This window comes from Bubalus kerabau, chromosome X (genome assembly GCF_029407905.1).
Source record: "Bubalus kerabau isolate K-KA32 ecotype Philippines breed swamp buffalo chromosome X, PCC_UOA_SB_1v2, whole genome shotgun sequence".
Lineage (NCBI taxonomy): Eukaryota > Metazoa > Chordata > Mammalia > Artiodactyla > Bovidae > Bubalus > Bubalus kerabau.
The window spans coordinates 152,868,502-152,896,055 of NC_073647.1; the positions used below are offsets into that span (position 1 = coordinate 152,868,502).

Genomic DNA, 27,554 nt, shown 5'->3' on the forward strand with positions numbered 1-27,554 from the left:
CCCTGGTTGAGAACCAGTGGGCTGGTAGCCACCACACTGAACAGCAGAGTTAGAATATGCCTGATACGTATAGAACATTTTGGTTGAGAAAAAGAACTGCCCACTATCCTGTACTAAGGCAGTAGTGGTCTTGTAATAAGAACAAGGAAGGTTTAAAAAACAAAAAAAGTAAATAAAGTCAGACGTAGTCACAGAAATGTCACACTTCTTTAATCTTTTTTCCCCACGAAGTGGAGACAGAGCCAGGATAGCAATATTGGAAAATTCTGCTCCCTCCCAAGTCCCCAGGTTAGCATCAGAAAACCTACACTTGAATCTGGCTGCCTAGCTGCACTGCGGGTAACTAAACAAACTGACCTCCCCGAGTCTTAGGGTATCGCCTAGGTTAGAGGGGAGGAACAGTGCCTACCTGGGGGGTTGCTCTGGGGACTAAATTAGACAAAGCATAAAGGGATCCCAGCTCAGTGCTGGGTAAGATATTCTATACCGTGGATATCTTAGCCACCCTCTTCTAGGCAGGGGACAAAATGTTTCATACCCTCCAACCAACAGCACAAAAGAACCTAGTACGAAGCTACAATAAACATCTCACTGCAAACAACAAAAACTTAGCTGAACTCTATAAACCTGACTTAACTTGAAAATCCCAGTGGTCTCAACACTCAATAACATTTGTCTGTTGTCTGTGTCGCCATTCGCTTGACACATTTAATTGTGGAGGAGAAACCGTTTCAGCTCCTCAGGGAGGTTGAGCTCAGTGATCTTATGATGCTGCCTGATCCCAAAGCACTTCCGAATTCTAAGGCGGCATAACTGCATCAAAGTAGAGGGCCCTGGAGAAAGATAAGACAAGTCACACATGGGTTTCATTGATCCAAGACTTTTCCTTTCCTTCACTGAAAGCATAAAAGATTTAACACTATTATCAAGAAGTAATATGGTACTGCTTAAGATCATGTTCTGGGTTTAATAAGAGGTATTTTAAGGCCATGGTCTCTCTTTTCTGCTATCTAACTGAAATCAGGCTGTTAGGTTTTGATTTAAAAAAGAAATTTAAAGCTCAGTCTCACCAATGGAGGCTTATGGAAGCTAATTTTGGAATTACAAAGCTATGAAATCCCCAACAATGACAAGAAAACCCATGTTTAATGGTTTTCTTGTCTTTACCTTAAAAAAAATAAGTCCATATTTCTGAATGCAAATACTCTAATTTTATAACTTAGCAATTTTAAGATATTCAAATATAAGGAGCTATCTGTGAAATCTAAGTGTGATCTGAACTCGTTTGTTTTTATATTCTGCATTTAGAGCCATCCCAGTGCTTCAGCTCATAGTGGAAAATGAACTAGTACAAACTTTGCACAGACCCAGCCAAGAGTTTACATCTTAAGACAGCAATTCTCAACAGGGAAGGGGGTGGGAGGGCTGTATTTTGCTCCCTAGGGACCCTTGGTACTGTCTGGAGACACTTTTGCTTGTCACAACTTGGGGGGTGGGCTATTAGCATCTAGAGGGTGGACGACAGGGATGCTGCTAAACATGTCCACTGTGCAGGACAGGACTGCCCCAAACTGGCCCAAAATGTAAATAGTGCTGAACTTGAGAAACCCCATCATAGGGTAAAAGGGTGGGAAATTGTTTCCCAGCCCCGACTCCTGCACTAAATTGTAACAGAAGTTCTCTTTTGAGTATTAAAAACATTTTTAAAAGCAAAGCTGTATACCCTAAAGAGCGGCTTCCCTGGTGGCTCAGATGGTAAAGAATCCACCTGCATTGCAGGAGACCTGGGTTTGATCCCTGGGTTGGGAAGATCCCCTGGAGGAGGACATGGCAACCCACTCCAGTATTCTTGCCTGGAGAATCCCATGGACAGAGGAGCCTGACTGGCTACAGTCCATGGGGTCGCACAGAGTGGGACACGACTTCGCCACTAAGCATGTATGCATACCCTCAAGAATCCCATAAAGCAGTAGCCCTCACGCCAGACTTTGTGGAGCTGGGGGATGTTGGGCCCCACCCCCGAGATGTTGCTTAAACGACCATCATCAGGTGGGCTGAGCATCTGGGTTTTGTACAGGCATGCATCCCAGGTCATTGTATTGTGTGGCCAGGACTGAGAATTTAATTCAAAGGGTACAGTGGCCTGTGAATTTGATACCAAGCAGGACCCTGTGGGGCTCCTGGGCTTTTACAAAAGTCTTTCTGTGTCCCCATTTCTTGATTACAGGAAATAGGCTTCATTAGGCTTCTAAGACCCTCCCTGAGTTCCAAGGAGCATGTTCAAACAGATGCTAGTTAGGGAAGGAGGGGATCCTGAGACAAGGGAGGAACAACTGTGCAGCCTTGGGCAGGGTCCTGGTCCCCCCTCCAGGGATACACAGAACATACATTTGAGCTGTTTTACAGATACAGGAACCCCCACCAGGTGGGAGAAGTTAAGTGAGTGCTGCCCACAAGCACTAGACCCCAGACCTGTTGGAACCAGAAGGCTGATGATGCTGACTTCCACTTACCTCACCACCAACCAATCAGAAGAATGTCCACAAGCTGACCACGCCCTCTTTGAACCATTCCTGTAAAACTCCTCACTACTCCCTCTAGGTGGGAACACAGTTTTGAGGGCAGTAGCCAACTGTGGCCCCCTTTGCCTGGCAAAGCAATAAAACTATTCTTGCCTACTTGAGCCAAAACTCTGTTTCCACAATTCAATTCAGTGTGTCGGGCAGGGTACAAAGGCTGGATTAGACTTCAATTTCCTAGAGCATCACTGCAAGCTACAGGATAAAGTGGGTTGCATACTTCTCAGGTGATGGAAAACAGGGAGAGGTGGAACTAGACACATATACAAGGAAAGAAAGAAAGGAAATATTTTCAATGAGGCCCTCATCACACATTCAGAAGGTCCCTGTTGGAATTTAGGGCACCTTCCAAATTATGTTCAGTGTACTCAAGGCATATATTAAGGAAGGATTTCCTGGTGTACTCAAAGCACTTATTAACAAACTGCAAAAAGCATAGTGTGGGGAAACTGAACTTAACCTCATCTCACTAAAGTACGTTGAAGGACGTGACTAATCACATGTGCTAGATACAATGTCAGGGACAAGTGCAGGAGGTATTGATAAACGAGTACAGAGAACAAGACATCAGAGTAAGCCTGATAGAGACTTAGGCAAAGCAGGCCATTGGAGGAAACTCAGTGTAACTACTGATGGAAATTGAATATCTGCTATTTACAAGTGGGATACTGTATAACTAGAGCCTTCATTCCATATAAATAGAGCTGAAAGCTCACTAGTGCTTTGCAGCCACTTCTTGGCACCTGCAAAGATTCAGGGGGCGTTGCTTTACTCCATAATGGAATCAGCTAATTCTATATTTACTGATGGGCATATTACTTTAAGGCTCCAGTTCTTTTTTTTCCTGCATCAACACTCATGATGCTTTAAGACCAAAGTGCATTCAAAGTGCCTACTGTGGTGCTGGGATGAGCAAGTCTCTATTAGTTGTCGTTGTGTGTCGGGAATAAACACTGCTTCAGCTGCCCTGGCGAGGGAGGGGGTGGTCATATGCTTGAACTTCTTTCAAATGTGTGTGTGTCTACATATACAATTTAATGACTTTAGGGGGGCCTGAGGCACTTATGCCTTTGTGGATCTCTTTCTCAATTGAAAAAACAGATATTTTACAGCTGGTAATTTTACAACTGTGTCCATATAAAGATGAATATAATCCAGGTTGAGTTCTAGTCATTTTTTCCCTTCTGATTTTAAAAGAAATTAAAACACTTCTGTGGACCCCTAAAAAAACAGTGGGCCCCACGCATTGTGCCATCTGTGCCTGCTGTAGAAATCTGCCCTGTCTAGATATAATTTTTTAAAACCAAGAAATCGTTAAAACGTGGGCACAACTGCCCAGGGGTTACCCCACTGCTTCATATAAAGGGTTTTCTACTGGTTTGTTCCTTGTTTGTGGGGGGTGGGGGGGGGCGGGCAAGGCAGGCTATGACCCCCAAGTACCCTGGGGTGATGGGTGTAGGAGGAAGAAGGATTCAGGGGCCACTTTACAATTCTGCCCAGAACCCTAATTCTGAGCATGTGGGGAGAAAATAACCAGATGACATGACATCAGAATCCTCCTGGTTGGGAAGCCTGCTTCAAACTTCCACAACCTCTAAGACTCAATGAAGTCTATACTCTAGTCAGATAAATAGGTCCTCAGCTGGCTGCTCTCCACGTCCCGGGACAATTAAGACTCTAACACAACATTTTTAGCAACTATACCCCAATAAAAATTAATTTTAAAAATAAAGTAAAAACTAAATAATAAAATTTGTATCCATACACACAAAAAAGAATGCAATCTGAAGGGTCTCTGCTCCTCACTCCCAGCCTACCCACAACCCAGGGAAGTGCCTCTACCTCCTTGCACACTGCTCAACCCCAGTGTTTAGTTGTTTGGGTCAGAAGTGTCAGTTTTTATTTATGAAGGTATATGGGCTTAGTGTTGATTTAGTTATAACAGTAAATATCTTCAGATTGCCATGGATCATGAAAGCGATACTGTGTAATGCTCAATGAGTTGTGTTCCTACCCACTATCCCAGGAACCTAATGCCCAGTAATTCACATTAGGACATACTGGGGCTTGTACAACCTCAAAGAGGCTTCTGCCCCATCACTCTAAAGCATGGCTTACAAATACCATATGACATCACTTATACGTGGAATCTAAAATAAGACACAAATGAACTCAACTACAAAAGAGAAACAGACTCACAGACATAGAGGACAGACTTGTGTTTGTCAAGGGGAAGGAGGTTGGGAGAGGGTTGGATTGGGAGTTTAGGGTTAGCAGATGCTAACTTATATATAGGATGGATAAACAACAAGGTCCTACAGCACAGGGAACTACATTCAGTATCCTGTGATAAATCATCAGGGAAAAGAATATGAAAAGGAACAAATATATATATATATATATATATATATATATATATATATGTATGTATAACTGAGTCACTTTGCTGTACAGCAGAAATAAACAACCCTGTAAACCAAACATATTCCAATAAAATAAATTTTAAAAAATTAAGCATGTCTTAATTTTTAACATTTAAAAACAATATCTTAAGTCTTTGCGAGCTGGAATACCCCCGAATATTAGATCATCCAAACCAGCCTGTCTCCATGCCAAACAGCAGGATGGTTGTTTATTATGCAGCCAGTACTGTACCTTGCATGCTAAATTATCTCAGCTCCCCACGTTTGGGGAACAGAGGGCGTGATCTGTTTAATAGGATGCAAAGTCAGAACTTGGTTAAGTACCTGGCTCCTGCTAGAGCCCATGGGAGTCTCTACAAATTAAGGCTTAGATTCAGGCAAAGGAGAAGCACCTTCTCTCTTCAAGAGCTGGCTCAGGGGGCTCTCTGGAGGCACCAGTTCCAAGGGTCGTTTGCCTTCAGCATCCCTGGCCTCGGTGTCTGCTCCAAAGTCCAGGAGCAGGCTGACCAGCTCCCCGCTGGATGCCCTGGCCACTGCATGAAGAGGGGAGTCCAGCCCCCGGCCCTGGTTCACATTCACTCCTAAACAGTGAGGAGAACAAGAGAGTCAGTCAAGGAGCAAAGTGCAAGCACCCTCTTCTAAAAGCGCTGTGCCTCCACAGTGGGCACGGGAGTTCTCCAAGTCATCAGATGACTTGATTCCATTTAATAATACGGGGAAAAGGCCACTTGACAATATGACTAAAGGTATGACATGAGCCATATGGCAGATGAGGTTGAAAAACCTCACCTTTGAGCATCATACATAGCTGTGACAGATTTAGGAAAAACACTGGCAGTGTGAAAGCTGCACATTCATTATTACTAGAGCCCAAACATTAGCCGGCACAGACCGGAAGTGACACTAGATGGCAAAATCTCATCTATGGCAATTTGCCATACTCACACGCCCAGAAACTGCGATGAAGTTTAAACTGGAGACTTGAGACCATGTGAACTGGTCTGTGAAGAGCAACCAATTATGATGGCATTGCCTAGACTAGGGTGGCCAATCCTAAGATCACAGGGCAGGTGGCAAAGTCATCCTCTTCGGGGGTCAAGTGGATTCCTAGGACCATCCCCACCCAACTCTATCCCTACACTCTCCACAGAGCCTTAGCCCAGCCTAGACACTGGCTCCCACTGGGACGTGTGGGGACATACAGCTTTGCCTGAGCTGCTGTCTCTCTAGAAAAATGGGAATCTACGTCCAGTCAACAAATGTTAACTAAATTGTTCTTGTATTGTTCTTAGCTTTTGGAGGGATGCCAAACTGACCCTTTCCTGACTAGGAGCTTAAAGTCCATCTAAGATGAGAGGAGAGAGAGAAAACCAACCTCCTTCATGGTAATGGCTGCCAATTGAGTAGAAGGCAATGAGAACAATAAGCCTTCAGCAGAGGGAAAGATTACCTGATTTTTAAAGATAACCAAGACTCAAATAACTTAAAATGTGAAAAAGGGGTATTCCAAGTGTTGAAGGGGTTGGACAACAGCAGGAAGGTGAAAAAGAATGGTGGGACTTGGGCCTTTTCAAAAATACATCTACAATGGACTAAAACTGAGGCAAGTTTATTTCCAATTCAAAGAGAACTGCTGAAGGTGGCCTAAAATTCAAAGGCCAGCCCTAACCCAGCATCTGTGGGAGTTATGCTGGGACTAGTGATATCAATGGCTAGAGGGAGGGAGGCAGGGGAAAGGGAGGAGAAACTAATAATCACTGAGGACCTTCCTGCGAGGAAGGACATCATCGTCAGCATGATTCTTATTACAAGTAAGAGAACTCAAGTTGAAACAGTTTCAAATACTTTCCCAGGGGAACACAGTCAAGATGAACTCTGATCTTGTCCAACTCCACTGCCCACACTTTTTCCTCTGCTACAACAGAAAGAGCTTTCCAATACCTTGAATGTACTTTTCATTTACTCTCCTTGTTGTGTTGTGCTTTTGGTTTTACCTGACTCCAGAAGTTTCTTGGCACAGGCCACCTGCAGGTTTTCACAAGCCATATATAGCGGTGTTCCCAGGTGGTGGATGTTTTGGTCAATGTCGCCCCCATGAGCCACAAGAGACTCGATGCACTGCATGTGTCCTGCAGCCCAAAGTGGGAGAGAACAGTTACAGCACTAATTCTCACAGCTAGGGAAACACCACCTTGCCCATATTCTGTGTGTTGAAAATTTCCAATGACTTAACTAGGGACCAAAAGCTATGTTCTTTACTTAGAATAGCAAATGATCTTCAACACCGTCACTAGTTAACAGGGTGTTCCATAAGATGCCATCTGGAGCTCTGGGTGGAACTCCACGTGAGTTTATTAGCCACGGTAGGCAACCAGCAACCATCCACCTTCTTTAATTGTTTGTGGCTTTGTAATCTGAGTTCAGAAATCGAAGTGAGAGTTGGGAAGAGGTATGGAAGAGGGACAAGGTGGACCTGAAGAAGACAGCACAGAGAGTGGGCCATGGAACAGGGAAGGAAACTTACAACCTCATCAAAAGCAGGCCCTGGGGGAAACTGCCCACCATCCCATAAGAGTGGTGGGCACTGGAGAGGCTTAGGAGATGGTGCCAAACCCAACATGAGTGGGGCCCTGTGTGGCCAACTAGGTTGGGCGAAAGCAGAATCATTCTTCCTTGGTCTAGTGTCATACTGAAACACTGCCCCTTTGCATTTATCTTGTTATGCCATTGTAGTTCTGTGTGGAGCCCAGGAGCCCACATGGAGAACAAGTTCTCTGTATACCTCCTTTTCCCTCTTCAATCGCAAGATGTCCCTTGAAGGAGTGGGTGGAAAACTTCAATTCTCAACAGATTTACCTCTCTTAGCAGCTTCGTGGATGGGGGATGCCAGGTCATTCTCCGGGTGGGGACTGGCTCCATATTGCAGAAGCAAATTCACACACTCGTGGCTGCCGCTGACACAAGCATTAAACAACGGAGTGTGCCAGTCTACAGTGACGCTGTTCACCTGTAAGGAAAAACTCCAGGATGAAGGCAGGCAATGAAGTACCCTGGATTCTAACATAAGCTCCACCATTTTCAAGCTGTTTTTGTTTTTGTTTTCATTTATCAGAGCCTTAAATTCCACAGCTACAAGATGGAGACAAAAAAGAACAAATGCCACAAAGCTGTTATGAAAAACCGAATGAAGTATGGGATGTCAGGCCCCAAGAATGTTTCTGAATATTTTGTCTCCTCTATGCCCTCCCCCAGGAACGTGAACTTGGACACTAGTTAGGATAAGTTGAACAGGTCACAAACTAATCACCTTATTTTAAATACTCTATCCTAGACCCATCCCACACCAATCCAATTTCCACACAGCAGTTAGAGTAAGCTCTTAAAATTGTGAATATATTATTTTGTCATAATTTCAGATGCCCCAGGTGCAAACCTGAAGGAGACACTCACTTCCAGGATCACAGAAGTGCAGCACAACCCTGAGAGGGAGCAGCCTTCTCACATTTGCACCCTCAGGCTCCTCTTTTGCCTCTGCTTAGTCCTGGCTCTGTTTCCAAGTTCGGGGTAAGTTTTCTTAACCAAAATATAAACCTGAGGATATACTTATCATGGCTCTCGGCTGCCCTCAGGACAAAGTCCATTTTCCTGGCATAGACAGCAAGCTTGTTTTGTTCTGACACCTGTCCCCTACTCTACCCTGCTGCTATAAGGAATGATTTGAAATCACACAAAATGCCCAACCCACACATGTTCCCCAACCCGCCAATGAGCTGAGTGACTCCAACAGGTCCTATAGATTTCAACTGTGATGTCACTTCCTGCAGGAAGCATCTTTTCACTCCCTCTCTCCATCAGAAATAAACAGGTTAGGAACATTTGTACGTGTTCCCAACAATGCCCTTACTATTAATACTTATTATATTCTGTAGCATGTGGTAGCAAAAAATGGCCACAGACTCTGTGCCCAGGATGCACATTCCTTTGTAATGTGGCTCTGCGACTCCTCCCATCACAAGACAGAGACTATTTTTCCAATCCTGGAATCTGGGCTTGCCCACATGAATCACTTTTTGGTCAATGGGACAGTTAACAAGGGTGATGCAAGCAGAGAGCTCACCCTTTTCATTGCTCTCGGAATCCCTGCGACCATGTGAACAGGCCCAGGCCGCCTGCTAAAGGCTGAGAGACCACAGGGAGATTTTATTTCTCCCCAGACCTCCCAGCGGCCGCAGCCACGGTCACCATGAAGCAGTCTGCTGCAGCCCCCCTATTGGCTAACCCCAAATGCCTCCGTGAGCCCAGCTGAGGCTAGCCAAAGCAGGCCAGACCAGAAAAGCTGTCCGGACTACACAAGGAACTGTGAGATAAAGAAATGGCTACTGTCTGAAGTCATTAAGTCAGGTGGTTTGTTACACAGCAGAAACTGATGGATAAAAACAGTGTATTCTAATTGCCTGCTGTGGCTGAGATATTACACATTCACCAAACTCATTCCCTCTCTCCTGGGCACACAGCCATATACTTTCCCACCTTTCTGGCAGTTAGACATGGCCTGAACTCTGGCCAATGGGATGTGAGCAAAAGTGACACATGCCACTGCCAAGACTGGCCTTTTACAAGTCTCCATTCACAGTCCTCCATGTCTTTTCCTCTTCCAGCCATCTGGAATAGAGCACATGTGGGAGCCACTTGCTGAAGGCAGAGGAGCAACAGGATGGAAGGGGCCTGTGTCCTTGACTCGCCCTGGGAACACAGCCACCCAACCGGCAACACCCACATAGGCCTCTGAGCTGAACAAGAAATAAACTTTCATTCTATGAGGGCTACTGAGAGTTCAGGGTTTACCTGTTGAAACATTTAGTGTCACATTCAGCCATTTACCTGTTTATCTGGTTGTCTCCTCATTTAGTTTAGAAGTTCCTGAAAATCTTTATTTAGAGTTAGACACATAATAAATGCTCAGAACAGACTGGTTGAGAAAAGATGAGCAATCTATATAGAATCTTCTGATCAGCTTTTCCCATCACTTTTGAGCAAGAGGGGACTTAGTTAATGGAAGAAGTACTGGTCCCTACTTTCAAATTCAATGACTGTGTAACTTCCTTCTCTGTAATCTCATTATGTCACCCTGATTCCCATTCTCCAAATAACCACATGCCTTACCCCTCTCAATCCTCCCAATTCCACAAAATATGCTACAGAACTTTTTTGCTATTTCCCCCATTATTTTTCATACATATACTCTAAAGCTCACAGGCTAAGTAGCTTGTCCAAATTTCCAATGTTAGTAAATGGTAGAGATGGTCTAGGACCATTATTCAGGTCTTATGGAGCCAAATGTTGTATGTTTTCTACACTATGTCACTACCTTCCAGCCATAGGAATGAAGGCAGAAATGTAACAGCTATTTATTAGTAGTGACAGCTAAAGAAAATGATATAGGCTCAGACTATGACTTTCTAGCTAAAAATGCAGTATTTCATCTACTGCTAAAGTAAATAAGCTTGATGGACATAATACTTTGGGGGAAAAAAAACCCTCTTCATATTTCAAATCAGGCTAATACAAAATGCTGGAAAGTATTTAGAAGGGATAGAAATAGCCATTTTTCAGTAGTGGCGTCTAAGATGTGGTTTGAGTTGTACTTACATTAGCTCCATGTCTCAGTAATATTTTTGCACAGGAGGGATGACCTCCAAGACAGGCTTCGTGGAGTGGAGACACACGATCTGCAGTGATGAGGTTCACCGGCCACCCCTGGAGGAAGGGAAACGGGCAGAGTAAGGAGTGCAATGGAACAGTTCTGTAGGGCTCAGCCTTGAGTCCACAATTCTTTTAAAAGTTAACCTGGCTCACCTATGTGCTCAGTCACTCAGTTGTGTCTGACTCTTCGTGACCCTGTGGACTGTGGCCCAACAGGCTTCTCTGTCCACGGAATTCTCCAGGCAAGAATACTGGAGTGGGTTGCCATTTCCTTCTCCAGAGGATCTTCCTGACCCAGGGATCAAACCTGCATCTCCTGCATTGACAGGAGAGTTCTTTACACTGAGCCACCAGGGAAGCCAATATATATTCTTATGACTGCAGATTCATAGAAGAGTCCCTGACCCAGGTAAATTGTCTCTAGATTCCTGCCCCATAGACACGTGAATACATGCCTGTTACATTAAGCCACTAATGTGGAGGATATTTTGTTACACAGCAAAAGGTGACTAAGACAGTCCAAAGCATTAGGTGAAGCTCCATCGACAGAGAGCCAAAGGGACAATTACAGTCTCACTCTAGTAGTTTAGAGCTAAAGAAGCAAGAAAGTGTCTGAAAGGTCGTGGGGTTCTTCAACCTCTTGGAAAGTGTGCTCTCCAGGAGATGGATCCTGAACCTAATCCAAGCAGAACATCAAAAGAACTCAAGGAGAGGCTCCACAGACCCCCTGATCTTGGAATATATAATCTATTCCTAACAGGAAGAAACCAGGTACAATAAAGTTCTTTTCCTTAGCATATGTCAATTAAGAGCATGGATAGTTTAATCAACATCTTGGTGATACTGGGTTAGTTAAAAAGTTCATTTGGGTTTTTCTTTTCTTCCCAGAATGCATGCAGGCTAAGTCGTTGCAGTCAAGTCTGACTCTGTGTGACCCTGTGGACTATAATCCAACAGGCTCCTCTGTCCAAGAGATTCTCTGGGCAAGAATACTGGAGTCAATTTCCATGCTCTTCTCCAAGGGGATCTTCCCAACCCAGAGATCGAAGCCAGGTCCCCTGCATTACAGGCAGATTCTTTACCACCTGAGCCGCTAGGGAAGCCCAGAATAAATAAATTTTTCTGGAATAAATTTGCCTAAAATCATTCCATTAACTTATCTCACTCACCATCATCCCTAACACACATTCTTCTACTTTTGTGGGCATTTTTTTCAGCCCCCTAGTCATGCTGTCCTTTGGGCTGTTACCCTCTGACTGGCAAGCTCATGCATTTTGATATATCCCATCATTCTGGACATACACTTGAGTTCACAGGATCTCAAACCCAGAGATTTTTTTTTTAAGGTGGGTCTAGGAATGGGTTCTGAGAGACTCAAAATAATCTGCTTGTAAATGAGAAACTTGAAAATCCACTTTGCCATACCAGCTCTGCTGTTTGCAGGGAGGGACAGGGCTGTATCTTCCCTTCCTTCACAACCTCAAATCCCATCTGTATTAAACAAATGCTCACTGACCCCTTGACTCGAGAAAAATCTGAATTGTAGCATTTATTCCCTTCACAAGCACTGCCCATGGACTTCACGGTGTAGCATCTTCTGTTTATTATTATTTTATTCGAGGCATTCCTCTCAAAGATCTGTTCTCAAATCCCTTCTTTCCCCACTCTCAGTGTTCTCTGTCCAGTCTCCTCCCCACACACTGGTGGAATACACCGGAAATTCACAGCAAAATGTTCATTGCATTTTTCTCTGTGCTACAGATCATGAGATGAAAGAAGACTATTCTTTAAAGGAATTCTTTATTAAGAGTTCCTCTATTACAAATATACTCCCATAGCCACTACTGCCATTTCAAAATCATTTAGGTGCCGATACATAAATCCAGGTAAATGAAAAAGCAAAAAAGAAATTATTTACATTCCAAAAATGTTCACCACCCATTACATATTCACATTACAAAGAAGTTCCTTTAAATTAAGCTTCCCTGTGCAAACTGAGGACTGTACTTAGAGTTCATCACAGATATGCAATTTTGCCTTTAAATGAACTGTGGCAGTTTGTCTGAAATATTATCAAGTCTGAATCACATACCATTTAAGGTAATTTTTACCCCATTACTTCAGAGAGGGTCCAGTCTACAGTGGGTTCTCAGTTAGAAAAAAATGGATCGAATAGCTGACCTTTAATTTTTCTATCATCAATTGTCTGTCCCCTAATCTCAGCGTACAGTCAGAAGTTCTGATGATTCCATGGGGCTGTGCAATATCAGGGCACCCATGGGTGACATAGTGCTTAGTACCTGGCAACCTTCTGTCCCAGCTCCAAATCATATGCCTACTCAGACAACCAACCGACCACAAGAGGGTTAGGCTTTATCGTTTATCCTGTCCACAGTTACCACTTCCTTCTCTACACAGCAGAAAGGAAGATCACAAACCTCCATCTCACTCACATTCATCCAAACACATCACTTCCTCCCTACTTTACCAAGGAGTTCAAAGCCATCTGATGTGAGAGCTTTCTACATTACCCTCCTCTCCACCCCTAACATCTCTTTATATTTCTCCAGTCTTCTTTTCTCCCATTGCTCCTTTCTCTGAGGGAGAAATATATGAGCTCAGTCCAACAGCCCATGACCTCACCTGGTCCTCCCACCAGCCCCATGACTTTCTTTCATCTACCTTCTCACATGCGTTCTCCTGCTCTCTCCTCTTCAGGTACACTTTCTTTTTGCTGTCAAAGTCCTCCCAGCCCTCAGTCCTGACCCTCTGAGAGCATCCATTCAACGCTCTTCATCCCTTCACTGGCCCCCCCTTTTTTTCCAAAAATAGTCTATCCCCATTATCTCTATACCTTCTCTCATTTTCTACCAACAGAATCCTGCTGACACACTGCTTTTAAAGCCCACCAGTGACTTTCAGAATCCAGTATGCCTTGCTCTGTTCCCCACCTCCTTCCACCTCTGAATTTGCAACATATTCATCCTGACCCCGTGGAACTTGTGCCCTAGCTTCTAAAACAGACTTCTACCTGAAATTATCTCCCGTCTCTGACTGCCTTTTTTTCCTCTTTCACTAACTCTGTTCTTCTCCTCCTTACATCTCCTAATGCAGGCATTTCCTCAAGGATTTGCCCCCAAATCCTTTTCTTTTCTCTCAATACCTTCTATATATTACATATTGCTTTCAAATCTAAATCTCCAGCCCCAGTACATGTTCCTAATTCCCTGCTAAGACATAATCACCCAGAGACCCAGTTCATGACATAAATTTAGCCTTTGCCAACCAAACTCTCCTGAAAAGCGCTCCTTTTCTGCCAGACCTGATTCTCTGAATGGTACCACTATCTTCATTTTAAACCTAGGACTGAAATCTCAGAGAGAGGACAGCAGAATGATTACCGAGTTCAAATGCTGGCATCATCACCTAATTAGCAGTGTGACCTTGGGCCAGCTACTTTTCTCTCAAAGTCTCAATTTCCATCTGTAAAATGGGGACAATTTCACCTACTCTACCAGGTTGGTTATGGATACTTTAAAAATGACGTATGCAAAGTCTTTGCTGCAAAGTCTTGCTAAGGCAAGAGTACTGGAGTGAGGTGCCATTGCCTTGTTTAGTACTTAGTAATTTCTAGGCAGTTAATATTTTAGATTTCTTTTTATTCTTTATCACTGAGCCTTGAATCAGCTGCTACATCTTTACCAGCTGAGCCACAAGGGAAGCCCAAGAATACTGGAGTGGGTAGTATATCCCTTCTCCAGCAGATCTTCCTGACCCAGGAATCAAACTGGGGTCTCCTGCATTGCAAGTGGATTTTTTACCAACTGAGCTATCAGGGAAGCCCAAAGTCATTCAGTCATGTCCGACTGTTTGTGACCCCATGGACTAAACAGTCCATGGAATTCTCCAGGCCAAAATACTGGAGTGGGTAGCCTCTCTCTTCTCCAGGGGATCATCCCAACCCAGGGATCAAACCCAGGTCTCCCACACTGCAGACGGATTCTTTACCAGCTGAGCCACAAGGGAAGCTCAAGAATACTGGAGTGGGTAGCCTATCCCTTCTTCACCAGACCTTCCCGACCCAGGAAAGGGTCTCCTGCATTGCAGGTGGATTCTTTACCAAATGAGCTATCAAGGAAGCCTGCTACATCCTAAAGGTCTGATATTTCAGAATGCCCAGGATCTTTCCTAGAATCCACCCTGACTTAACCCTTTAAAGACTGCATGGAGCAGCATAGAGTTTTTATTCAAGAAACAAAAAAGTCAGTCCTCATCCTGTGCATGCAGTGGAACTTTATTGGGAAGGTTTATAGGGCTGTGCATTCAATCTTCAGGGGAACTTTATAAAATAAAAAGTCCTGATACCCAAGCTGCATCCCAGAGCAACTGCAATACAACCAAAGGTAGCTGAATTCAGGCACTGGTATTTTTAAGATTTCCCATGCAACCCCAGCCCAAAGGGATGCTAATATGAACCATTAAATTAAGGTCACAGAGTGTCCAAGGTTGCCTTAATTGCTTTATGCTGGCCTAACAAATTGCTTTGCTTTTTAAAAAATAAATTACTATTGAAGTGCAACAGATAGAAAGGTTCATAAATCCTTAGTGTAAACCTCAGTGAATTATCACAAAGACAATCTAACTATATAACCACTATACAGGTAAAGAAAAAAAAACATTACCAGAAACCCACATACATCCTACCCAAATTACATCCACAAATGCATTCAGAATACATTCACAAATGCATGGCTTCTAGCATGATAGTTTTCCTTGATTTTGAATGTTTTATTAATTGAACCATGAAGTATGTATTTTTGTATGTGTGCTCAGCTACTCTGACTTAACATCTGGTTTTCAAACTCATTCATTCATATATTTTCATTGGTGCATAGAGTTTCACTGAGTAATATACCAAAATATATTTATCCACTTACTTTTGATGGACACTTAGGTTGTTTTCAAGGGCTTTTTTTTTTTCTGTTATGAATAAGGCTGCTTCTTTAGTGGCTCAGACAGTAAAGAATTTACCTGCAATGCAGGAGACCTGGATTCAATCTCTGGGTCAGGAAGATACCCTGGAGAAGGGAATGGCAACCCAGTCCAGCATTCTTGTCTGGAGAACCCATGCACAGAGGAGCCTGGCAGGCTACAGACCATGGTGTCGCAAAGAGTCAGTCACAACTGAGCAACTAACACTTTCATTTTCACTTAGGTTGTTTTCAAGGGTTGTTTTTTTTTTTTGCTGTCAAGAATAAGGCTTCTATGAATATACCCATACATGTTTTTTGATGAACTCATGTATACATTATCTGTTGCATATAAACCTAGAAATGAAAGTGTTTGGTTGTAGGGTATAGATATTTGTAGCTTTAGTAGATATTCCTTAATATTTCCCAAATTGGTTTGCACAAATTTACACTCTCACCAGCAATGTATGAGAGTTTCAGTTGCTCCACATTCTTGCCAACACTTTGTATTATCTGTCTTTCTAAATTTAACCCTTCTAGTGGAAGGAGTGAGTAACATAATTTGTAATTTGAATTACACATTTACTAATTTTACTAATAAGCACAATTTGATATATTTATTGAATACTTGGATATCTTTTAAAAAATTGCCAGTCCAAGTTTCTTGCTCATTTTTCTGTGTCAGTCTTTTGTGTATTGATTTTAGGCTAGGAATAAGAGTTCTTAGTCATAAATAGATAGATATCTCAAATATTTTCTCATGTATGGCTTGCCTTATTGCTTTTAAAATGCTGCCTTTGATGAACAAGTCCTTAACTTTAATGAAATCCAACCTATCAATGTTTTTGTTCCTTTCCACATACTATTTCTCTTTCATGTCAAATGCCTTCCTCCCTCTTTCTCCACTGGCAAAATGGCCTTTTAAAAAAAATTCCTGAACATAGTGATTCTACAGGAGCTTAAAAAATACCAATGCATGAAGCCTGGCCTAGGCTAAATCAGAATATCTAGAGTGAAGCCCAGTTGCTGTTTTCCTTTTAAATCTCACATTATTTTAATGTGAAGTCATAGTAAAGAATAATTAGTTACAGATTCAGTTTCTCCCTTTTTGGACCAAGTGAGAATTACTTTTTATAATTTTCTTCTCTCTTTGTTATAGACATTTGCACGTTTGGTCTTACATCCCTTACTAAAGTATGTTTGTTTAGTTTAGCAGCAGTTTTTTTCAGTAGTCTTTGATTATCTGAAGCGCTATGTAGATTGTAATAAGAAAATAGGTACTCTTCAATTTGTGAAGAGTAACTAGAGCAGGTACATAATGTCACCTCAGTTAATTCTCTCAAACTCATATATAAGGTAACATAAAAGACTGAATTTTGGGTCTCAATTCTTCACCCTCCTGTAACAGTGTAATATAGTCGCACCCTTGTCATGACCTCATAGTTGACAAAATGTACTTCCTTGATCCTTGACTTTGGACTTGGCCATCTGACTTGCTCTGACCAATGGGATGTTAGCAGATGTAACATAAGCAGATTCGAAGTTTTCTCTCATGATTGGGCTTGCCCTGCTATGCTACAGCCTTCTGCCACAGGGAGAAAATTCCTCAGGTAGCCACTGGTTAAACAAGGATGGGAGATGAGTACAGGAGAGCTGTACCCAACCCACAGCTTGAAGCCAAGAACAGTGCAGATCAGCTGATCCAAAATGTTATTGGCAAAAAATGTTTACAGTATTTTGCTACTGAGTTTGGGCTTTTTTCTTACACAGCAAGACCTGACTAATACTGGAGGTATTAGTCTGGAGGAAGGTATTGGAACGCTCAGGAGCTTCTCAGGTGGCGTAGTGGTAAAGAATCCACATGCCAATGCAGGAGATGCAAGAGACATGGCTTTGATCCCTGGGTCAGGAAGATCCCCTGGAGAAGGAAATAGCAATGCACTCCAGTATTCTTGCCTGGAAACTTCCATGGACAGGGGAGCCTGGCAGGTTACAGTCTATGGGGTCATGAGTTGGACACAACTGAGAGACTCAGCACACACACACACACACACACACACACTCTGGAACTTATTTTTTGAAGGTTGAAACTGGGGTTCCAAGAAAATAACTTGCTTAAATAATGCAAAAGTGCTTAGATAAAGACATGATTCCAGCAGATGTTCAGTAAACATATAAATACTGAATATAAATGAATATCAGTCCAATTTAGTAAGTTATATATAAAAGCTGCAATGATCATTTTTTACCCTATCAAATTAAGGCAAATGTTTCAGTTTATCTGAGAAGTAGCTTCACTTTATTTAGCTAGAGTTATGTGCTACTATCTATATTTCTAAGAGGCTGCTGCTACCAAAAACAGCTTAAGATAGTGACTTAAGAATAGTCTGAAATTTATCTTTACAAATTGTCTTCTTATAGGAGGATTTCTTAGTCTAGATAGGTCTGTGAAATTGGAATTTTTCAAAGCACATTTATTAATATTTCCAGAATTAACACCTGAAATTTATCATGTCCTTCAATTGTGAATCTAGACCACAAACCACAGTAGTAATAGGACATCACTGAGAGGAATCACAGATATTTTTAATTGCATTGATTATTGCAGATATCTAAAGTAGCTCAAAATACATTCATCCTACTTTGAAAGTATGGTAATAATTAGAATCGCCACTAAATCTTCTTACTGAATGTGTTAATAAAGAAGTTCATATAGTACCACGTTACACGTTTGTTTAATAGGGTTCCCCTATATTGTGTTTTATGCATTTAAGACATTAGTCTGAGGAGGGGTCCTTAGATTTTGCCAGACTATCAAAGGGGTCCATGAAAGGGCCAAGAGCTCCTAACTTAAAGGGTCTACATTGTCTCTTCAGAGGACAAACATTATGAACAAAAATTTTATTGGAATTTTGAATGGTGATTGAAACTACTTTCTTAAAAGCACCTTTGCTTAAGTTCCCAATAATTTCAAACCACCAAAATTCCAATTAATGTGTACTTTAAAGTATCCCATCGAAGGAGCAGAGAAACTAATATCAAACTGGCAGAGCCATTTCCACTGGAGATTCAATAGAACTGAACATTTCTTTGATATTTTAAGATGACATATTTTAAAAGACATTTTCAAGCATTTATTTTATGTGAAGGGTCTTCAGCCTCAGCACTACTGATACTGGGGGCTGGATAACTGTTTAATGTGGAGAGTCAGCCTGTGCAGTGTCAGATGTTTAATTACTTCCTTGGTCTCCAGCTACTAGATGCCAACATCACCACTACCCCAACCCCATTCCCACTCCTGCTCCCAGCTATGACAACCAAAAATGTCTCCAGCCAAAGTCAAATGTCTCCATTTGGGGCAAAACTGCCCCAATTGAAAACCACTGCTTTACGTGATAATTTTCCAGGATACATTCTATGGAATAAAGTGATAGCAACTTGAATGCACTAATTTGCCCACTATTCATTCAATAGATACTACAGAATCTACTTTGTGCATAAAATTGTACTAAACTCTAGGATTATGCCAGCCTCCAAATAAAGGGAGGACAGCATTCATCTCATTCTGCTAAACAGGAAATTTACATCCTAAGATCAGACTATGACTTCTTTTCCTCAGTGTGGTGAGCAGTAAAACTTGCCTAATATTCATCATTTTTTCCCCAAAAATTACCTACCTGGTTGATGAGGCTCCTCAAAGACAGCAGACGTCCATGAATGGCTGCTTCATGCACAGGAGACCAATCAGATACAAAATCTGTATGGAAAGGAAGGAAGAGGTTAGTTACACCCTGCTATTGCACTTTAGACCCAGAGGCTCATCCTTGCCCATCAATAAGAGCCTAACTGGTCTTACTGGAGGGAAACATTGGAGTCAAGCAACCAACCCCTTTCATCAGGACTTAAGCATTTCTCCCCTCTATGGATGTTTCTTGAACACAGCTTATTTGAAATGTCTAGCTAGCTAAAGAAATAACTATACTCTGCTTTCAAACTAAAGACAAAGAGGTGGACTGGGATGACAGATTACTGTACTTCGATTTACACACTGGTTTCAAAGGCAAATGATCCATTTAGTTAAATGAGAGCTTCACTAATTAGCAGTATTAGTGCATTAAACTGTTTGCCAGCCTAGTTTCCTGCATGAAATACAAACTCTGGCACCTCAGCAAACAGTGCCATATACTAATAGTAGTAATCATGTCATTACATACGCCATTAGGCTTGGAATCAAATCTAAACAAAACCCTATCTATTTGTAGATTCCCTCCTGTCCCAATATCAAGCACAAATCAGACTTCAGTCTGACCTTGCAAGAGGGATGTGATTTCCCCACAAAGGCAGTGTGCCAGTGTGCTTAAGAGAAATCTGTGAATTCAGACCCACTTGACTTCTTCTGAGCTGAACCGAGGTCCCTGGAACAGAACCTAGCTTCAGTTCCCTTCTCTTTAAAGTCAGGACAGCGATATACTTAACCTATGGCTCAACTTCTACTAGCTACTATTATTACCCCGCCCTAACACTAATTAGAGGGTATTGATTATACCCCCCAGTCACTGCTATTTAAAATAGCAGGGACCTCCCTGGTGGTCCAGTGGTTATGACTTCGCTTTCCCATGCATGGGGTACAGGTTCGGTCCCTGGTTGAGGAGCTAACATCCCACATGCCTCGTGGCCAAAAAACCAAAACATGAAAAACAGAAGCAATATTGTAAACAAATTCAATAAAGGTTTTAAAAATGGTCCACGTCAGAAAAAAAAATCTTTTAAAAAATTAGCAAATGTATTCTCTAACCATATGCAAAGAATACACTTTCTTAGGAAAGAAGTCTGTAAAATGCACCTCAACACATTAAATGTTTCCCCCTCTTTCTCGTTGACTGGATGTGCCCTGAATTTGGCATAGACCTGAATTTTTCTCATCTCCAGCTGCATCTAGTTTCTAGAACAAAGGCAGGAAGTCAGAACATGAGGCGGCTAGTCTGCGCTTGCCGCAGCTCAGGCTCTGCCTGATTGAGCAAACACACTACACACCAACGAGGCAGGATGCTCTGATACCAGTCACACTTTATGAATGAACTGGTATCTCCTAAAAGTCCGAAGACCTGGAGAAGCAAGGCAGTTACCAAAGCCTGGCCGACGCCAGCCCATCAAGGAGGAGGCTAGAACACTTTGGACTTAACATGTGTTGGCTGATATGGGCCTGCCACCTGGAGCTATCAGTGTCCCGGAAAATCTGTCCCAGTGAGCACATTACCATTCTTCCAGATGGATTGACGAGGCTCTTAATAAAGAAGAGCAAGCTGAATGAACCTGCCTCCACACCGTCCATCCAAAGCTTCCCTTCTGGGCTCATCATCATGCCCAAGGTACTTTCAGGGAACTGACTTTTCCTAACTTCCGAAAACCACCATTCTCTGAGGGTCCTAACGCTCTCAGGAGAAACACTACTGCTTCCAGAGCTTGGCATCTACAGCACAAACAGCAGATATGGAAACACTGATCCCCAAATTAGAATTAAAAGGATAACTCATTCTACCCTGTTGGTTCAAAGGCAAAATACCATCCATACAAACTGCTGAGTGAGAAGAGCCACAAGCTGAGAATGATCTCAAAAATCAGTTGGATCACCATGTTTGTGAGGATTAAGCCATTTTTTTCCTCCCAAGTTCTCAGCTGCTAAGAAATATCACTGCCACACTCTTCAACCTTTCTTAATTTTTTAATTTAAATTTATTTAATTGGAGGTTAATTACAGTATTGGTTTTGCCATACATCAACATGAATCCGCCACGGGTATACACGTGTTCCCCATCCTGAACCCCCCCTCCCACCTCCCTCCCCATACCACCCCTCTGGGTCATCCCAGTGCACCAGCCCCAAGCATCCTGTATCCTGCATCGAACCTGGACTGGCGATTCATTTCTTATATGATATTATACATGTTTCAATGCCATTCTCCCAAATCATCCCACCCTCTCCCTCTCCCACAGAGTCCAAAAGACTGTTCTATACATCTGTGTCTCTTTTGCTGTCTCAATCACAGCAGGATCCTCTATGACCCACCTCCCAGAATATTGGAAATAAAAGCAAAAATAAACAAATGGGACCTAATCAACCTTTCTTAAAATCACCTCAGATAATCAGAGTTGACAGCCAGACAGGTTGGGTCCTAAACTGTAACTCTGTTTAGATTTCATAAAAGTGATGCAATTATCTTATCAGGAGTAGACCAAAATGGGCTTTACTTGTTTGCATTCATCACGGAAGCATGACTCCTTTTACTTAGGGTAAATAAAGAATTATGTACTTGAAGAAGTACACAAAAAAAGAAAAAGAAAAAAGTACATAAAAAAAAGACTACCTGAGGTTTTGTACCCATGCATTAGGACATAGTATTATTGGGTTGGCCATAAAATTTGTTCTGGTTTTTCCATACATCACAAAAACAAACAAACAAACTTTCTGGCACTGGAGTATGTATCAGCACTTTATCCTTTTTTATGGCCAAATAACGTTTGTATAGATAGATAGGCCAAAAAGCTCATAGACATTTGTGTTGTTTCCACTTCTTGGTTGTTATTAATAATTCTGCTCTAAACATGCATGTACCAATTTTTGAGTGGATATATGTTTTCAATTCTCTTGGGTAGACACCCAGGAATGGAATTGCTGTATGATGCGGTAACCCAGTGTTTAGAGAAACTGGCAGACTACTCTCCAAAGCAGCTGCACCACGCTATACTACCAGCAGCAGTGCATGAGGTTCCCTTCCTAAGGTAAAGCCCTTTCAGACTAGGATCAGGTGAATCTACCAGAGCATGCCAGTACTCCAGGCCGGAAGAAAACCTTAGGTTCTTGTATAGCCAAAGGGCATCTCAAACATATACAAAGACTTGAGCCTCAGCTGGTCTCTCAACACTTGATTATCTACAGAGTTAAAATTGTCAAAGGTTGACATTTTTCTAGCATTGAGAGCATGGACTTTATGCATAGTTCATTTAGCAAATGCCATACTTTGAAACACGGATTGGTCTAACACTCTCTTTAGCTCTTGAAAACACTGATGAGATATCCAGGAGATGTTTCCAGAGCCCACATCACAAGCAGGCAATGAGCTACAAGCTCAACACATGAGCAATTAAACCCCAAAGCAGCTTTGCCCACCTTCCTGCTGACAACTGGAAAAGAGTACAATAAGCAGGAAAGGGGACTATTCCTGCCAGAACGTGGATGCTGCTCACGGGAGGTGGCTATGGATAGAGGGAAAGCTCAAAGTCACATTCCCTTTTCCACTGATCCCTGGAAACTCAAGGGCTGTTATATATATACAACACATCATTCAAGTGCTCGGTATATATTAAGAATTTTTCCCCAGTACTTTATCAGCTAAGAACTGTTGGTTTTACTGCCAAGAAATAGATGCCAAATGGGGGTCGATGGCAATGCGGCAGATTCACTAGTGTAGCTCGTGGTTGACATGAGGCAAGGAGCTCTCCTCATGAAACAATGCCACAAGTCCTCCAATTAGTGCTGTTCAACTTACCTTTCTTTGAAATTGAGTCTCCATCAAACCCTGCAGCACATTAGGAAAACTGCCATTTCATCTTTATTGCCATTTCTAGAATGATTTTTAAAATTTCCATTATTCAGAAGAGATTGAAAATGTACTAATTAGTACATTCTGAAAAGAGCTATTATTCATGAAGCTCTGAAAGCCTACAGTGAATGCTGGGGGTAGTATCACTGTTCCTCCTGGGAAACATTTTGCAAGGGCAAGGCGGGGAAGAAAGGCTGCGTTGCTCGGAGACAGTGGGAGCACACGCCTTCAGTCTTCAGGTGGTGATGGGGTAGGTTCAGTGGTGAGTACACTGGGGAGGATCTGGGTGTTGGGTTTACAGTGACTATGGACCTTGGTTAGATGGCAGGACAAATCAAAACAGGACAAAGAAACAGAGGCTCACAGTCACAAAGAGACAAATACAAAGGCCCAACAAGGCAACTCTTGGGCACATCAGTCCTGTCTACTGCAATTCTTTCTCCCAGTTCCATCACCCTGCCTCTCCTGTCTTTGTCTCTCTCTCCGGTGGCCTCCTCCATAGAGACCTCACCCCCTCAACCCATCCTGTCTGATCAGGCAGGTTTCAAAAAACTGCCCCTGTTGAGGTGGCCCAACAGCTAAAAATCCACCCTAAGAGAATGAGTCCTTCCTTGCCTCTTCTAGCCTCTGGTGTTGGGTGTCCGTCTTTGCTGTTTCTTGGCTCATCACATGTATCTTTAGAACCTCCGCCTCTGCCGTCACAAGGCTTCATCCCTTTCTGCCTCCTCTGCTCTTCTCCCATGGACCAGTCATGGGGTGCGGGGCCCTCCTCCTCCACTGTGACCCGGCCTTAACTGATTACACCTGCGATGACTATGTTTCTAATCAGGTCACATGCTGAGGTTCAGGGGGTTAGGACTTTATGTTCTGGGGATGGACACAATGTGATCAATAACAAGGTATTTCAGGAGAAAAGAAAGACATTCTACTCCCACTTCTAGGGCAGAAGGGTCAAGAACCCCATCTCTGTAAATACTTTGTTGCCATCTGCATGTTCTTTCCTCCCTTCCTCCAGAGGCAGCTGCCAAGAAAAGCCTGCCAGTGCAGGTGGGAGCAGCAAAGCTCCCCAAGGCCAACCACACCTCACTGACCTCTGCCCTGGTCCAGTGCCAGGGGATTCGCTTCACCTGAGTTGAGTTTCTCATCAAGGCCTGGAAACAACATTCTGAGTGTTTCACATTCCACACTTCACCAAGGTCAAGTCTTCTGAAGCATAAATAAATGCAATCCAGCTATCAGTGAAATTCTGCCCAAGGGGCAGGGCTGATGCACAGTAGGGAGAGAAAGCCTCCACTTGGGTAAGGGCTGGGAGAAAGTCTGGGAGGGCTTTGTGAGGGCAGAGGCTTCAAAGGTGCAGTAGTCTGTGGGTCAGATATAGAGAAGGAGGAGTTGGGCAAGCGGAGGGGTCCTGGCACCCACCCTTGTGACTTCCCCTTCTTGGAAAACTTCTCTTCCTTTAGTCCCTGTGAAATGACAGCATCTGAGTCTCTTCCTGCCTATCTATCCAATTTACTGGTTCTCCATCCTCAAATGTAAGTCTGTCCCAGGGCTCCATCCTTGGCTCTCAGCCATCAGACAATGTATCCTTCTCCAGGATTTCAGCCCAGCCCCTCTGCAGAACAGCCTGAGGCCTGATTCCCAGCCTGAATTCATTGCCCAGCCTCTGTCCCGCACCTTCATGCTGAGCCCTGGGCACAACCATTGGCACATTCACGTTCAAACACAAGTCCTTCTCCTCCCTATCTCACTCTGATCCCCAAGCCGGCTCCCCTTCGCGACTTCTCAGCTAAGCCCTCTGAGCTGACATTAACCTAGGCTTTGAAAACGCTGCCGTTCTGGCCGCCTTCTCTCCTTTGTGCTGTGCTTAGTCGCTCCCTCATGTCCTACCCTTTGCAAGCTCATGGACTGTAGCCCTCCAGGCTCCTCTGTCCATGGGATTCTCTAGGCCAGAATACTGGAACTGGTTGCCATGCCCTCCTCCACGGGATCTTCCCAATCTGGGAATCGAACCCAGGTCTCCCGCATTGCAGGCGGATTCTTTACCATGTGAGCCACTAGGAAAGCCCAAAAATATTACAGTGGGTAGCCTATCCCTTCTCCAGGGGATTCTTCCCAGGAATTGAACTGGGGTCTCCTGCATGGCAGGTGGATTCTTTACCAGCTGAGCTAATCAAGCAACAGAGCTTGATTTCTCTTTCCTCTGAAAATACAAGCCATATTTTCCCTTTCTCTGTCATTTCTGAAGCTTGATCCAGATACCATCTTCATGCAGTGGTTCTCAAGGTATTGTCCCTAAACAGCACCATCAGCATTACCCGGGAGCTTGTTATAAATGCAGATTTCCAGGCCCCACCCCAGACCTAGTATCTGAGGTGGTAGAGCCCAGCCTTCAGCATTTTAACAATCCATCCAGGTGATAACTGATGTATACGAGTTTGAGAAGCAGTGGATTAGTACAGTAATTTCTCGTAAATCCTCCACAATCTATCCTGACTATGGCTACCACATTCATTTACTTACAGTCTTTATCATGGCCAAGCTTCCACTCCAGAACCATCAATGGCTCCCAGTTCCCTGCTTCATGAAGGCTAAACTCCTCCACCTAGCTTCTGAAGCTTCATTTTCAGATTTCGTCTCTCCAGTGTTCTCATTAGACTCCTTAAGACACTGCAGTCCAGCTGTGACAGTGCCTGCCCACCCACACCCACCCAGCCAGCCCCAACCAGGGTTGGATTAGGACATTTATTTATATTTTTGGCCACAGCGGCACAGCATGCAGGATCTTAGTTCCCCGACCAGGGATCAAACCTATGCCCCCTGCAGTGGAAGCATGGAGTCCCAACCACTGAACTGCCAGGGAATTCCTGGATTAGGACCTTTAGAAACCCTGAACAGTGAAAAGTGGCTGGTGCCCCTCTCTCAGGTAGAAATGAAAATAAACTCAGCTGTAAAATCATCATGCAGAAGTCAACCACATTACTGATTCTTCCCCATATTGATTGGTTTGCTGCTTTAAAAATATATTTATCAAATCCATTTTTTTAAGTTATTTATGGTGCTACTCTGCTTTCTACGGCTCCAAGTTCACGCTCAGTATCTCTGATTAATCCATGTCTGCCTTGGCGGATTCAAATCCTACTTGCTGTTGAGGACTCTGCTCCTTTTATGAGCCAAAGTGGATACACGAACGACTAACCTGAGCAGTCCTGTCTGCTCCATGAGCCAGAGGGAAGACATTTCGTATTTCTTTGTGTGTGTGTGTGTGTTTTCCCCCTTCAGCACCTAAACAGTAGGAGAGTAGCAAGTCCTAGCTGATGTTAGGGTCCCTGCTTTTTGTCCCTTTGAATGGCAAGTGTTGTGGGCAGCCTCCCAGGGTGCTGAATATAATCATATAATCAGCCTCCTCTAATGTCTAAACCCATTTTTCAGAATCCTTTCAGTTAGCAGGTACCTGCTGAGTGCTCACAGGAAATGAGTTTCCCATAGGTATAGGACTCTATGCATTAACAAAGATGCCACGAGACAGAGGAGAATCATACCTCTAAGACACTGCTCCAAAGGTTTAAAAAAAAAAAAAAAGGCTCCTTTTAAAGTGAATCAATCAGGGCTCAATTTCTGAACATCATTTATAAACCCAGCCCCACCCAAATGCCACATACCTAAGACCTTTTAATAAATGTTTTAGCAGTGAAGATGTTCCTTCCTATTTTCAAGTGACTTTCAAACCTCCAGTGGAATATCAATGATATATTTGGCCCACAAAAAATAATTCTCTGCAGCTGACATTTCTCCTGGGGAATAAACTGTGATAAGTGGCTTGGCATGGTCCACAGGACCCTGCAGAAAGAGGTGTACACATTCTGGAACAACCATGTGAAGGGCAGATACCAGTAAGTCATGGACATCTGTCCAGTAACTACCCTGTGGCCACATTTCAGATGAAGCCACTGAAATCACCCCACCCTCATCTCTCTTCTCTCCTAAGCATGTTAACAGACCTCCCCAGCAGGCTGACAACACAGCCCCTAAACTCACCCCCCATCAATGGGTTGGAAAAGAGCCTCATGTCCGGGGGCTTGCTGCCGTTTCTGCCTGGTCGTTCACCATCCATGGTGCTCTCCTGGGCTGGGCAAGCTCCACACTCCACTTCAGCTGTTCAGGAAAGTCCAAATTCCATGCTCCCCCGGGTCCTGGGAAATTCCAGGGCTGTGAGTGGCTGAGCGGCACCCTCCTGGTCAGATGGCAGAGAACAGGACAGGCAGGGTAATCTGAGTACTAC

At 43.3% G+C, this 27,554-nt stretch overlaps 1 protein-coding gene across 2 annotated transcripts; it reads right to left on the minus strand.

Moving 5' to 3' along the window:
* Window positions 1–243: 243 nt before the first annotated feature.
* On the minus strand, window positions 244–27,386 carry ASB9 (ankyrin repeat and SOCS box containing 9). 2 transcript variants are annotated; one of them, XM_055564569.1, is made up of 7 exons: window positions 27,311–27,386; window positions 19,353–19,432; window positions 10,652–10,759; window positions 7,859–8,009; window positions 6,997–7,131; window positions 5,395–5,583; window positions 244–833 (listed from the first exon to the last, which is right to left on the minus strand). In XM_055564569.1, exons 1-7 carry the CDS (start codon window positions 27,384–27,386, stop codon window positions 709–711), a joined length of 864 nt encoding a protein of 287 aa, XP_055420544.1. In that variant the 3' UTR covers window positions 244–708. The 2 variants fall into 2 exon arrangements, with proteins under 2 accessions (XP_055420544.1, XP_055420545.1); XM_055564570.1 differs by lacking the exon at window positions 244–833 and having other exon boundaries at window positions 5,363–5,583; window positions 6,997–7,111; window positions 7,851–8,009.
* Between the last annotated feature and the right edge of the window lie 168 nt (window positions 27,387–27,554).